Below are 12,665 nucleotides of genomic sequence, written 5' to 3'. Positions count from 1 at the left end.
CCGTATCCTTATCTTAGCTTCCTCTTACTTTGTTTTAATAACGGTTCGTATGATATCTCATGAAAGGTTACTCTTCATCTTTTGTGCATTTTCCTGATAAAGTCCAGCAACACGTTTCAATTTCTGCTCATCACATAAAAACAGTCTTTTCAAAATAAACTTCTGTCTTCACAGGAAACTACTTAGTGAGGTTGAGACAGCTAAATTACTTAGTTAGGTTGAGACAACAAAACTACTTAGTTAGGTTTCAACAACAAAACTATTTTTGTTAGGTCGAAACAACAAAACAACTTAGTTAGGTTGAGACAACTAAACGACTTAGTTAGGTTGAGACAACAAAACAACTTAGTTAGGTTTCGCCAACAAAACTATTTAGTTAGGTTGAAACAACTAAACTACTTAGTTAGGTTGCGACAACTAAACTACTTAGTTAGGTTTAGACAACAAAACGACTTAGTTAGGTTGAGACAACTAAACTACTTAGTTAGGTTGAGACAACAAAACAACTTAGTTAGGTTTAGACAACAAAACTACTTAGTTAGGTTGAGACAACTAAACTACTTAGTTAGGTTGAGACAACAAAACAACTTAGTTAGGTTTAGACAACAAAACAACTTAGTTAGGTTGAGACAACTAAACTACTTAGTTAGGTTGAGATAACAAAACAACTTAGTTAGGTTTCGACAACAAAACTACTTAGTTAGGTTGAGACAACTAAACTACTTAGTTAGGTTTAGACAATAAAACTTCGGACAAGTTCTACAAACAACAACTTCTAAAACTCTGACGACACGTTTTACGATCCGGTTCTTCTTTGAGGGGACCCAAAGCGGTGATGCCGGTCTATAATCTCTGATTCATGATGAAGCTGTGATGTAAAGTCTCTTGTTTAGTCTGTGGTTGATGGTTCACCTCAACTTTTGCCTCACAGCAACAGAACCTGAGGCTCATTTTAGATAACGTCTTTTCTTTTTTGGTCTGCTGGTATCATAACGTTGCCCTGTGGTTTGATTTGAACCCTGATGATGATCATCTGTCCTCTGAGTCCATGTAAGGCATGATCACTCACACACACATGTGATGGCCGGAGACTACAGACGGTTATATTTACAGAGATGAACTGTCCCGGCCGTGTGTTTGTGGGTGTGACGGTGAACATAACAGGGAGAGTCCTGAGCTTTGTGAACGGATCCTCTTGAGCTGATGTGGCAGCTGTGAGCTCGCTCTGAAAATCCTGAGTAATGCGTTGCGGTACGGGCCTGATAGACTGGGAGAATGCTTGTAATGCCAATTTGTTGACATCAGAGTTTAGTTTGGGGTCTTTGGGCAACAAGTTGACAGTGCAGCAAAAGAACAGCCGAGAGTGAGACAATCCGGATCCGTTCCAGCTGCGCCTAATTAAGTCCTTTCCCGGAACCGTTCCCAGAACCACTCCCACACTCCGCCCCTCCACAGCTGAGCCACCCACGCCCACCACCACAGTGTGCTCGCATCAAACTTATAGATTTCAAAGAATGGTTCTAAATAACTAACATCTATATTTTTCTTATTGTCATCAAATCCCATATTAGTTCGTACTGAAGTCAATCTTTAAAAACACAAATATCTAGTTTTATAAGTTAGTTTTTATCAAACTAACAGGAGGAAATAGAGACTTTGCTGGGGACTATTTTCAGCAGCGGATGAATCCACATGTGTTGCTCTCGTGAGTATTTGTATGTGTGGCTGAGTCACAATAAACTACAGTTTTAAATCCTTTAAATGCGTTATCATTAATTAAATATGAATGGTCTTATTTTCTGTTGATGTGTTTTGCATGTTCAGTCTTAAAGCCTCTTGAATGGCCTTTGTGTGGGTTAGGGTCAGGGTTAGGGTTAGGGTTAGGGTCAGGGTTAGGGTCAGGGTTAGGGTTAGGGTCAGGGTTGCCTGAAGTGTGTTCTTGTGTTCTTGTGTTCAGATGTCTCGGTTTCTGGACCTGGTGGAGTTTGGAGAAGCTGCTCGCTTCCTTCGTCTCACCAACTTGGAGCAGCTGGCTGCTATCGCCCGGAATTATGATGGTAGATATGCTGCGTACTCAGACGGGTTCTCCATACTCATAATGGCCACATACACCTGAATAGAGAACTGTGTACTCTCCAAAGGCACAAAGCGCGTCTGGATGCCCGATGATGTTGAAGCGTACGTCGAGGTGGAGGTTAAAGAGCTGAACGGAGACAAGACCACTGTGGAGACCAAGGACGGACGGGTTAGTCAGTCCTAACGCCCACATTCATCATCTTACAGGCTCGGATGACATCTGGACTGATCAAATATGTATTTCATGAAATGCAGATGAACTTGTCGTGATTTGATTGGCTCCATAGTTGACTGGACGGTCACTCAGGTGTAGAGTAGCTGAAGCAGTTTGTCTTGGAGACTTGTTTTCTCTCTGAGCCGGTGGAACTGTTTCATGTTCGCGTTTCAGTTCCTGGTGGTGAAAGAAAACGAGCTGCAGCCGCTGAACCCTTCAAAGTTCGACATGCTGGAGGACATAGCCATGCTGACGCACCTGAACGAAGCCTCGGTGCTCTTCAACCTGAGGAGGAGATACAGCATGTGGATGGTCTATGTTAGTGTTTCTTCTGCTGCACCTACAACACCACTGAGCTGATGGACAACATTGGGTTGTCATGATTAGAAGACGTGTAGATGATCTCTTGATGTGCTCGTTTTTAGACTTACTCCGGTCTGTTCTGTGTGGCGGTCAACCCGTACAAATGGCTGCCGGTCTACTCCACTCAGGTGGTCACGGCGTATAAAGGGCGGCGTCGTCTGGAAACGCCGCCTCACATCTACGCCGTCGCCGACAACGCCTACCTCGACCTGCTGCAGAGTGAGTCACCCGTAACCTCTGACCTCTACTGTCAGCGCTGCTGCCAGGCGACTCTGACAGCCACCGCTAACGGGCTAGCCGTGCTACAAGTCTGCTAGCGTGAGGCTTTTCTACTGTTAGCGTCACTGCTGTTCATCCTCATAACATGAACCAGAGCAGCTTACTTTAGGAAGCTGTTTTGTTCAGTTTAATTGGCAAAATTATGAAACTTTTTCAATATTGCCTTTAATTTCCTGTTAAAGCGAATTAACATGAAATACCATTCCTGGAAATTATGTAATTTTCTGCCAGAAAGCGAAGCTGCACATTTCCTGAAATGTTGAATCTGTCCTTTAAATGTATGTTCCCCTGTTGGTTCACGAGGCTTCATTCTCCTCCGCAGATCGAGAGAACCAGTCGATGTTGATCACGTGAGTCAGAACCTCGGCTGCTTTAACGTTACAGACTTTAAATGCTGCATTTCAATAAATGTAACGTCATCAATTTAATTAGCAAGAAATGTCAAAATAAAGCAATACACACTGTAAATACGTCTCCATCAGAGAGTCTTGCTCTTTAATTCATGACTTGAGTGTTTAGTGATCTTTGTTCTGTAACTTGTGTCGTCCTGTCAGCGGCGAGTCGGGTGCAGGAAAAACTGTCAACACCAAGAGAGTGATTCAGTACTTTGCCATCATCGCTGCTCTGGGGGAGAATGTGAAAAAAGGAGTAGGTCCTCTCAACATCATATCTTCATTAGCATCTTGTTGCTGTAGTTTAAAAATGAGCGCCCTCTGGGAACACTGAGATGTTATTGTGTTTCTAACAGGAGACAACTTCCAGTTCTGTAAAGTAAAGTCAAAGCTTCATGTGTTAAAGCTGCATTTTCTCTAGTGTCCACCAGGGGGCGACTCCTCTGGTTGTATAGAAGTCTATAGAAAATGACTCTACTTCTCTCTTGATTTATTACCTCAGTAAACATTGTAAACATGAGTTTATGGTGTCAAAACATCCACAAACCAAAGAGAGACGTCACGGTGGCTACGTCCACTTCTAATAGACAGTCAGTAGTTTCTACATCATCAGACTTTAGACTCGCTCTCTTTCTGTATGTTCAGGGATCTTTAGAGGACCAGATCATCGAAGCTAATCCGGCCATGGAGGCGTTCGGCAACGCCAAAACCATCCGCAACGACAACTCATCCCGCTTTGTGAGTTTAATAAATTCATTCATGATGGCCGCTGTGAGCCGAGGAGGATGTGTTGCGTTTCAAAGAGCGTCTGTGTTTGTGTCTCTCAGGGAAAGTTCATCAGAATTCATTTTGGGCCGACAGGAAAGCTGGCGTCTGCTGACATCAACAGCTGTCAGTTTGTTTTATAATTGAATCAACAGAAACTGTACATTTCGTATTTTAGAAATGACAAAATGCAAGAAAATTGTTCTGTATAATATGCTATTAATTTGTATTGAATGGTATTATACTACTACAGTACAGCAGAGTATTTGTGTGTATTTCATCAGATCTTCTAGAAAAGTCAAGAGTCGTGTTCCAGCAGCCGGCAGAGAGAAGCTACCACATCTACTATCAGATCCTGTCCAATCACAAGCCAGAACTACAAGGTAACCACACCCACTACTCGATCCTGTCCAATCACAAGCCAGAACTACAAGGTAACCACACCCACTACTCGATCCTGTCCAATCACAAGCCAGAACTACAAGGTAACCACACCCACTACTCAATCCTGTCCAATCACAAGCCAGAACTACAAGGTAACCACACCCACTACTCGATCCTGTCCAATCACAAGCCAGAACTACAAGGTAACCACACCCACTACTCGATCCTGTCCAATCACAAGCCAGAACTACAAGGTAACCACACCAACATTTACTGTCTCCTCGTGTCTCCTCGTGTCTCACTGAAGCCTGTTATGTTTGTTTGTCTTCTTCTTGGGGCGACCGTGGCGCACTGGGTTAAGCGGTCAACGGTTCGATCCCCGACTGGGACGTGTCACGTGTCGAAGTGTACCTGAGCAATACACTGAACCCCTAACGGCTCCCCGCCTGTCATTGGCTGCCCATCCCTGTATACAGGGATGGGCAGAGAAATATTTCCCCCTTAAAGGGATAAAGAATAGTATACATTCTAATTCTCCTCCTCCATGCTAACTCTGTGTTGTGATTTTAGCATCTCTACACATCTATATGGCTGTAATGTAACTAAACGTCTCTTTAAAGGACGTTTCCTCTCAATGAGTTTGTTCTCAGACTCTGATGATAAATCTCCACTTCAGTGGTTCTTACATTCACCAAACTTCACTCTTTCATGAACACAGATATATCACACATCATTCACAGACTCATTTATACTACATTTATTAATAAACACATGGAAATGATGGAATAGTTTATGTCTGTTGACAGTATTTTCAGATTTATTTCGTGACACAGAGAGATCCAGATCTTGTCTGGATATTTATGCAAATTAGCACATTTTAACATGATAATGCCCCATTAAGCTGTTTCAACATAATATTTCAGAAATCTTGTAATAGAAAAACTAATTGTCTCAATGTCAGGAATCAACTGGTGATATCTATGAGTTAAAAGATTAACTCCCTTTACTGCGTTGCAGACATGCTGTTGGTGACCACCAACCCCTACGACTACCACTTCTGCTCTCAGGGTGTGACCACCGTGGAAGGCATAAACGATGCAGAGGAGCTGAAGCTCACTGATGTAAGAAACCTCCCCCCTAAACACACGCACACACACACACACACACACACACTGGTGACATGTAAAGTATAATGTGTACGTGTGTAGCACGCCATGGACACGCTGGGCTTCACTCCAGAAGAGAAGTACGGCTGCTATAAGATCGTTGGAGCCATCATGCACTTTGGAAACATGAAGTTCAAGAAGAGGCCGAGAGAGGAGCAGGCGGAGGCCGACGGCACAGAGAGTAAGACAGACACAGTGACACACCACCTCTATCACAATACCACCATCTCTCTATCACAATACCACCATCTCTATCACAATACCACCATCTCTATCACAATACCACCATCTCTCTATCACAATACCACCATCTCTATCACAATACCACCATCTCTATCACAATACCACCATCTCTCTATCACAATACCACCATCTCTATCACAATACCACCATCTCTATCACAATACCACCATCTCTCTATCACAATACCACCATCTCTCTATCACAATACCACCATCTCTATCACAATACCACCATCTCTATCACAATACCACCATCTCTATCACAATACCACCATCTCTATCACAATACCACCATCTCTCTATCACAATACCACCATCTCTCTATCACAATACCACCATCTCTATCACAATACCACCATCTCTATCACAATACCACCATCTCTCTATCACAATACCACCATCTCTATCACAATACCACCATCTCTCTATCACAATACCACCATCTCTCTATCACAATACCACCATCTCTATCACAATACCACCATCTCTATCACAATACCACCATCTCTATCACAATACCACCATCTCTCTATCACAATACCACCATCTCTATCACAATACCACCATCTCTCTATCACAATACCACCATCTCTCCATCACAATACCACCATCTCTATCACAATACCACCATCTCTATCACAATACCACCATCTCTATCACAATACCACCATCTCTATCACAATACCACCATCTCTCTATCACAATACCACCATCTCTATCACAATACCACCATCTCTCTATCACAATACCACCATCTCTCCATCACAATACCACCATCTCTATCACAATACCACCATCTCTATCACAATACCACCATCTCTATCACAATACCGCCATCTCTATCACAATACCACCATCTCTATCACAATACCACCATCTCTCTATCACAATACCACCATCTCTATCACAATACCACCATCTCTATCACAATACCACCATCTCTATCACAATACCACCATCTCTCTATCACAATACCACCATCTCTCCATCACAATACCACCATCTCTATCACAATACCACCATCTCTATCACAATACCACCATCTCTCTATCACAATACCACCATCTCTATCACAATACCACCATCTCTATCACAATACCACCATCTCTCTATCACAATACCACCATCTCTCTATCACAATACCACCATCTCTATCACAATACCACCATCTCTCTATCACAATACCACCATCTCTCCATCACAATACCACCATCTCTATCACAATACCACCATCTCTCTATCACAATACCACCATCTCTCCATCACAATACCACCATCTCTATCACAATACCACCATCTCTATCACAATACCACCATCTCTCTATCACAATACCACCATCTCTCCATCACAATACCACCATCTCTATCACAATACCACCATCTCTCTATCACAATACCACCATCTCTCTATCACAATACCACCATCTCTCCATCACAATACCACCATCTCTATCACAATACCACCATCTCTCTATCACAATACCACCATCTCTCTATCACAATACCACCATCTCTCTATCACAATACCACCATCTCTCTATCACAATACCACCATCTCTCCATCACAATACCACCATCTCTATCACAATACCACCATCTCTCTATCACAATACCACCATCTCTCCATCACAATACCACCATCTCTATCACAATACCACCATCTCTATCACAATACCACCATCTCTCTGTCACAATACCACCATCTCTCTGTCACAATACCACCATCTCTATCACAATACCACCATCTCTCTATCACAATACCACCATCTCTCTATCACAATACCACCATCTCTATCACAATACCACCATCTCTATCACAATACCACCATCTCTATCACAATACCACCATCTCTCTATCACAATACCACCATCTCTCCATCACAATACCACCATCTCTATCACAATACCACCATCTCTCTATCACAATACCACCATCTCTCCATCACAATACCACTATCTCTATCACAATACCACCATCTCTCCATCACAATACCACCATCTCTATCACAATACCACCATCTCTATCACAATACCACCATCTCTCCATCACAATACCACCATCTCTATCACAATACCACCATCTCTCCATCACAATACCACCATCTCTATCACAATACCACCATCTCCATCACAATACCACCATCTCTCTATCACAATACCACCATCTCTATCACAATACCTACATACAGTACATGTTGTACTTTATACTGTACTACACCTCAGAGGTACATGTTGTACTTTATACTGTACTACACCTCAGAGGTACATGTTGTACTTTATACTGTACTACACCTCAGAGGTACATGTTGTACTTTATACTGTACTACGTCTCAGAGGTCAGCTGGTTCTCTGCCTCCTCATTGAAGTTGTGGGGCGTTGATGGAGTTGGGTATTAATGGGCTGTAATGGCAGACGAGGTGAGATGTGCGTGTTGTGTGTGTTGAGGTGTGGATAAAGCAGCCTACCTGATGGGCATCAGCTCTGCCGACCTGCTGAAGGGCCTCCTGAATCCCCGCGTCAAAGTCGGAAACGAGTACATCGTTAAGGGACAGACTGTAGAACAGGTAACCCATCAATCAATCAATATATCAATCAATCACGGTCGATTGTGTCCAAGCTGACCGGCTGTTTAATGTGTGAGCAGGTGAACTCTGCTGTTGCAGCTCTGGCCAAAGCCGCATACGACCGCATGTTTAAGTGGCTGGTGAGTCGCATCAACTCGTCCTTATACACCGCTCTGCCTCGCCAGTACTTCATCGGAGTCCTCGACATCGCCGGCTTCGAGGTCTTTGAGGTAAAGAGAGAGGATTGGAAGTAGCTGATGGCAGCGTTTTAAAATACAGAACACAAATGATGCAGCAACCGCTCATCGCCTGAAAGCACCTTCATAACATATTCAAATGAACTGAAAATGATCTGTGTGTGGGTGAGGTGGGGGCTGCTTGGACATATGGTTTCATTGTTTTGGAAACATTAACTACAGCCCTTCCTACCTGTGATCCACAAATACATTTCTGTTGTTTGTATCTGTCTGCAGTTCAATAACTTTGAGCAGCTGTGTATCAACTTCACCAACGAGAAGCTGCAGCAGTATTTCAACCACCACATGTTCATCATGGAGCAGGAGGAGTACAAGACCGAGGGCATAGAGTGGACCTTCATAGACTTCGGTTTGGACTTACAGGCCTGCATAGACCTCATAGAGAAGGTGTGTGTGTTGTGTTACTCATGTCCTTTGTAAATCTTAATTATCTTTGACATTATACAGGTGGAGCTTAATAACCAATGGTGTATCAGTTCTATTAGATGGAAGAGGTAGATGTGTTGGGTGAAATCTGATGCCATGAACGATTCTGCGAAGACATAATCAAAGATGAATGTGAATATTTTCCAGCCCATGGGCATTCTGTCCATCATGGAGGAGGAGTGTATGTTCCCCAAGGCCACTGACAACAGCTTCAAAACCAAACTCTACGACAACCACTTTGGAAAGTCGCCCAACTTCCAGCGGCCACGGCTGGACAAGAAGCGCAAATATGAGACGCACTTTGAGTTGGTTCACTATGCCGGAGTGGTGAGTGTCAGCTCACGTGGTTCCTGTTGTTACTCATGTTAGAGGTGCTTTGCTCAATCGGACGCCAACTGGAATTGGTCAATGTTAGTTCCAGGTTTGATTGATGGTTCCCAATCAAAATAAATTGTGAAAAAAGGCAATTATGTTATCATCACTGTTTTTGTTTCCTGGTCCGTCGCGGCTGACGTATCTTTATCACACCAAAGTAAAATAAAGATGCAGTTTCTGCTTTTGGAGGCTCTAATAGAAAAATGACAGCCAAAGACAAAAGTCCATGTGAGTGACCAATGAAGATGTCTAGTCTATGCTTATATTTTGAAGGCCATGTTCAGTTAAAATGGACTTAATACATTACAACTTGGCATGGTTTCTAGTATTTGGGATTCAAGGTGAGCACTGACTTTAAATAGTTTTTCTTTGGCAACAAATACATTTATTTCTGATTGATCTTTGTTAAACCAGTAGAAACTTTGCCAATTCCAATTATTGATGATATGGTTAGTCAGTTAGTCAATCTCAGGAATAGATTACAGTGAGAGTTTTCCATACTTTGAGCTTGTGGGAGCCTGTTGATCCTGAGGACAAGAGGCCCGAGAATGGAGCCCTGTGGAACTCCACGCCATGTTTGTTTGCAGCGATGTGTACCGCTCAACACAAAGGACACGATCGGATACTAGGATTCAAATAGAAGCCTCTGTGTTGCGTTGTTGGAGAATGATTTATAAAAATCAATTCACAGTCACAGCTGTTCTGTATGCATTTCTCTGTAGGTGCCGTACAATATCACAGGATGGCTGGATAAGAACAGAGATCCTCTGAATGAGACAGTGGTGGCTCTGTTCCAGAAATCCTCCCACAAACTAATGGCTGGACTGTTTGAGGACTACATCAACTCTGACATTGGTAACTAAACACACTTTAAAGGAAAGAAATATAAGAAAGACATACAAGTGTGACACTGTGTTTGTGTGTGTTTAGGAAACAAGTATTGTTTGTGCTGTTGTTTTAGCGGGGGATCCAAAGGCTGAAGGAAGACACAGGAAGAGGAAAGCAGCTTCCTTTCAGACAGTTTCACAGTTACACAAGGCGAGTTGTCAGCTGTTCATCTCTTTGACTCTACACACCTTAAAGACGGACTCCCACTCATTGTCTGTTTGTTTGATTAAATACAGGAGAATCTGAAGAAGCTAATGGCTAACCTCCGCAGCACTCAGCCTCACTTTGTCCGATGCATCATCCCCAATGACACCAAGAGTCCAGGTAACCAAACAACAACAGCAGCGGTACGAACATCTGTAGCCTTGCTAGCATCACACACCAGAGAGCCAAATGCTAACAATAATATTAGCAGACTAACACGCATTAGTATGCAAATGTTAGCATTGTTCCAATAGTTGTCAATGTTTCAATAAGGGTTGCAACCAACAATTAGTTTAATTGTTGATTCATTTGCTCATTGTCGTTGTTATTGTCTGTCTTAAGATCTAGTTTTGTCTGACCAGCAGTCCAAAACCCAAATATTATCAGTTTAAACCAAGATGTTATCACTGAAAAAAACAGCCTTATAATTTGTTTGTGCAAGCAGCTTATTACGAACAATATTTACACTTCTTGTTGAGTGGCGACCTCTAGTGGCAGTAGTGATCATCACTGGAAGTCCAGTATGAAATACAAGGAGTTATTTGAAGTTAATGACAACGTTACTACGTTAAAATGTACATAACCACATCAAGTGCTACATAAGAAACATACTCATTTTAACCCAAACCGTGACCTTTTCCCAACATATCCAAGTAGTTTTGTTCCACAGCGTGTTTAAAACATTGACCGTTTCAGAACAAAGTAGAACGGTCCTAGATGCCGTTTTGGGAGTCATTGCCAAACAACCAGTTCTAATGTTTAGGTTTGAGGACGTGTTGGTTTAAAACCCCTTAAAACAGAAAAGATGCACATCAGAGAAACTGAAACCAGAGAATGATTATTAAACATTATTACCGGGCAATTTACTTTCACCATTGTCGATTAATTGAGTGGATTTGCTAATATTAACTAACTTACACCCAATAAAGACAAATAAAGTATCTCTCAATGTCACACATGCAAAGTAAAACTAATGCAACATCAATGTGTCCCGTGAAAATGAAGGACAGCAGATTGAATCTAAAATATCAAAACATTCTCGACACTGTCCTTACTACATCCGTCCTCCAGGTGTGATGGATGCCTTCCTGGTCCTCCACCAGTTGAGGTGCAACGGAGTCCTCGAGGGGATCCGGATTTGCAGGAAGGGCTTTCCAAACCGCATCCTGTACGCTGAGTTCAAACAACGGTCGGTCTCAAACCCAACAGCACAGAGCCACACAAGCTAATATTTCAGTTGTGTTACTGAGTTTTTATCCTTCCAAGAATTTTTTAAACCGGAACTCTCCAGTAATCCATGTGGACTTTTCTTTCTCAGTTATCGCATCTTGAATCCTGTTGCAATTCCAGAGGACTCGTTTGTGGACAGCAGGAAGGCTGTGGAGAAGCTGCTGGGCTCTCTGGACATCGACCACAGCCAGTACAAGTTCGGACACAATAAGGTACAGATACTGTGAATAACACTGCCAGGGTCTCAGGGGCCATATGCTGTACTGACTGTAACGTCCTCTGAAGCAAATGCAAAACTTGTAAGTTAGGACAGAGACTACTGTTCACACCCCTGACTTCTCTTTGGAGCGATGAGATGAAGATGATCTTCTCCGTCCTCGCAGGTGTTTTTCAAGGCGGGCCTGTTGGGTCTGTTGGAGGACATGAGGGACATCCGTCTGGCTGAGATCCTCACCATCGTTCAGGCCATGGCCAGAGGGAAGCTGATGAGGATGCATCGGGAAAAAATGGCGCTGCAAAGGTCAATATGACAACCACCTCATGAATTAATAATAACAGCAAAATGTCTGCTGGAAAGAAGGAAAAATGACATTTGTTTTGTGGGTAAAAGCTTTTAATTCTTCCTCTCAGGGACGCTGTATTGGTGATCCAGTTCAACATCAGAGCGTTCTTCATCGTGAGGACTTGGCCGTGGATGATGCTCTTCTATAAGATCCGCCCAATGCTCAGGAGCGCCCAGATGGAGAAAGAATTGGCTGCTCTCAAAGAAGAGTTCAAGAAGTTAAAAGAGGCCTTCGACAGGTCTGTTCACCTGTCGGCTGTGGAGACTCTCTTTACGGC

At 42.9% G+C, this 12,665-nt stretch overlaps 1 protein-coding gene across 1 annotated transcript in view; it reads left to right on the top strand.

The window, feature by feature from the left end:
* The window catches only part of LOC306780932 (myosin-7B-like), a 30,075-nt gene that overhangs the window by 732 nt on the left and 16,678 nt on the right, over positions 1 to 12,665 (top strand). The window contains exons 2-23 of the mRNA XM_079273482.1: positions 1,958 to 2,057; positions 2,142 to 2,245; positions 2,465 to 2,608; positions 2,716 to 2,872; positions 3,255 to 3,282; positions 3,487 to 3,580; positions 3,970 to 4,062; positions 4,152 to 4,215; positions 4,374 to 4,472; positions 5,491 to 5,594; positions 5,682 to 5,820; positions 8,327 to 8,445; positions 8,526 to 8,675; positions 8,919 to 9,089; positions 9,276 to 9,455; positions 10,226 to 10,358; positions 10,465 to 10,541; positions 10,628 to 10,715; positions 11,667 to 11,784; positions 11,914 to 12,037; positions 12,209 to 12,345; positions 12,456 to 12,626. Coding sequence (XP_079129608.1) covers positions 1,958 to 2,057; positions 2,142 to 2,245; positions 2,465 to 2,608; positions 2,716 to 2,872; positions 3,255 to 3,282; positions 3,487 to 3,580; positions 3,970 to 4,062; positions 4,152 to 4,215; positions 4,374 to 4,472; positions 5,491 to 5,594; positions 5,682 to 5,820; positions 8,327 to 8,445; positions 8,526 to 8,675; positions 8,919 to 9,089; positions 9,276 to 9,455; positions 10,226 to 10,358; positions 10,465 to 10,541; positions 10,628 to 10,715; positions 11,667 to 11,784; positions 11,914 to 12,037; positions 12,209 to 12,345; positions 12,456 to 12,626 — 2,594 coding nt within the window. The remainder of the gene's footprint in view (positions 1 to 1,957; positions 2,058 to 2,141; positions 2,246 to 2,464; positions 2,609 to 2,715; positions 2,873 to 3,254; positions 3,283 to 3,486; positions 3,581 to 3,969; positions 4,063 to 4,151; positions 4,216 to 4,373; positions 4,473 to 5,490; positions 5,595 to 5,681; positions 5,821 to 8,326; positions 8,446 to 8,525; positions 8,676 to 8,918; positions 9,090 to 9,275; positions 9,456 to 10,225; positions 10,359 to 10,464; positions 10,542 to 10,627; positions 10,716 to 11,666; positions 11,785 to 11,913; positions 12,038 to 12,208; positions 12,346 to 12,455; positions 12,627 to 12,665) is intronic.

This window comes from Melanostigma gelatinosum (assembly GCF_949748355.1).
Source record: "Melanostigma gelatinosum genome assembly, chromosome: 8".
Lineage (NCBI taxonomy): Eukaryota > Metazoa > Chordata > Actinopteri > Perciformes > Zoarcidae > Melanostigma > Melanostigma gelatinosum.
The sequence above is the reverse complement of the archived record's forward strand: the minus strand, read 5'-3'. Positions and strand labels throughout refer to the sequence as shown.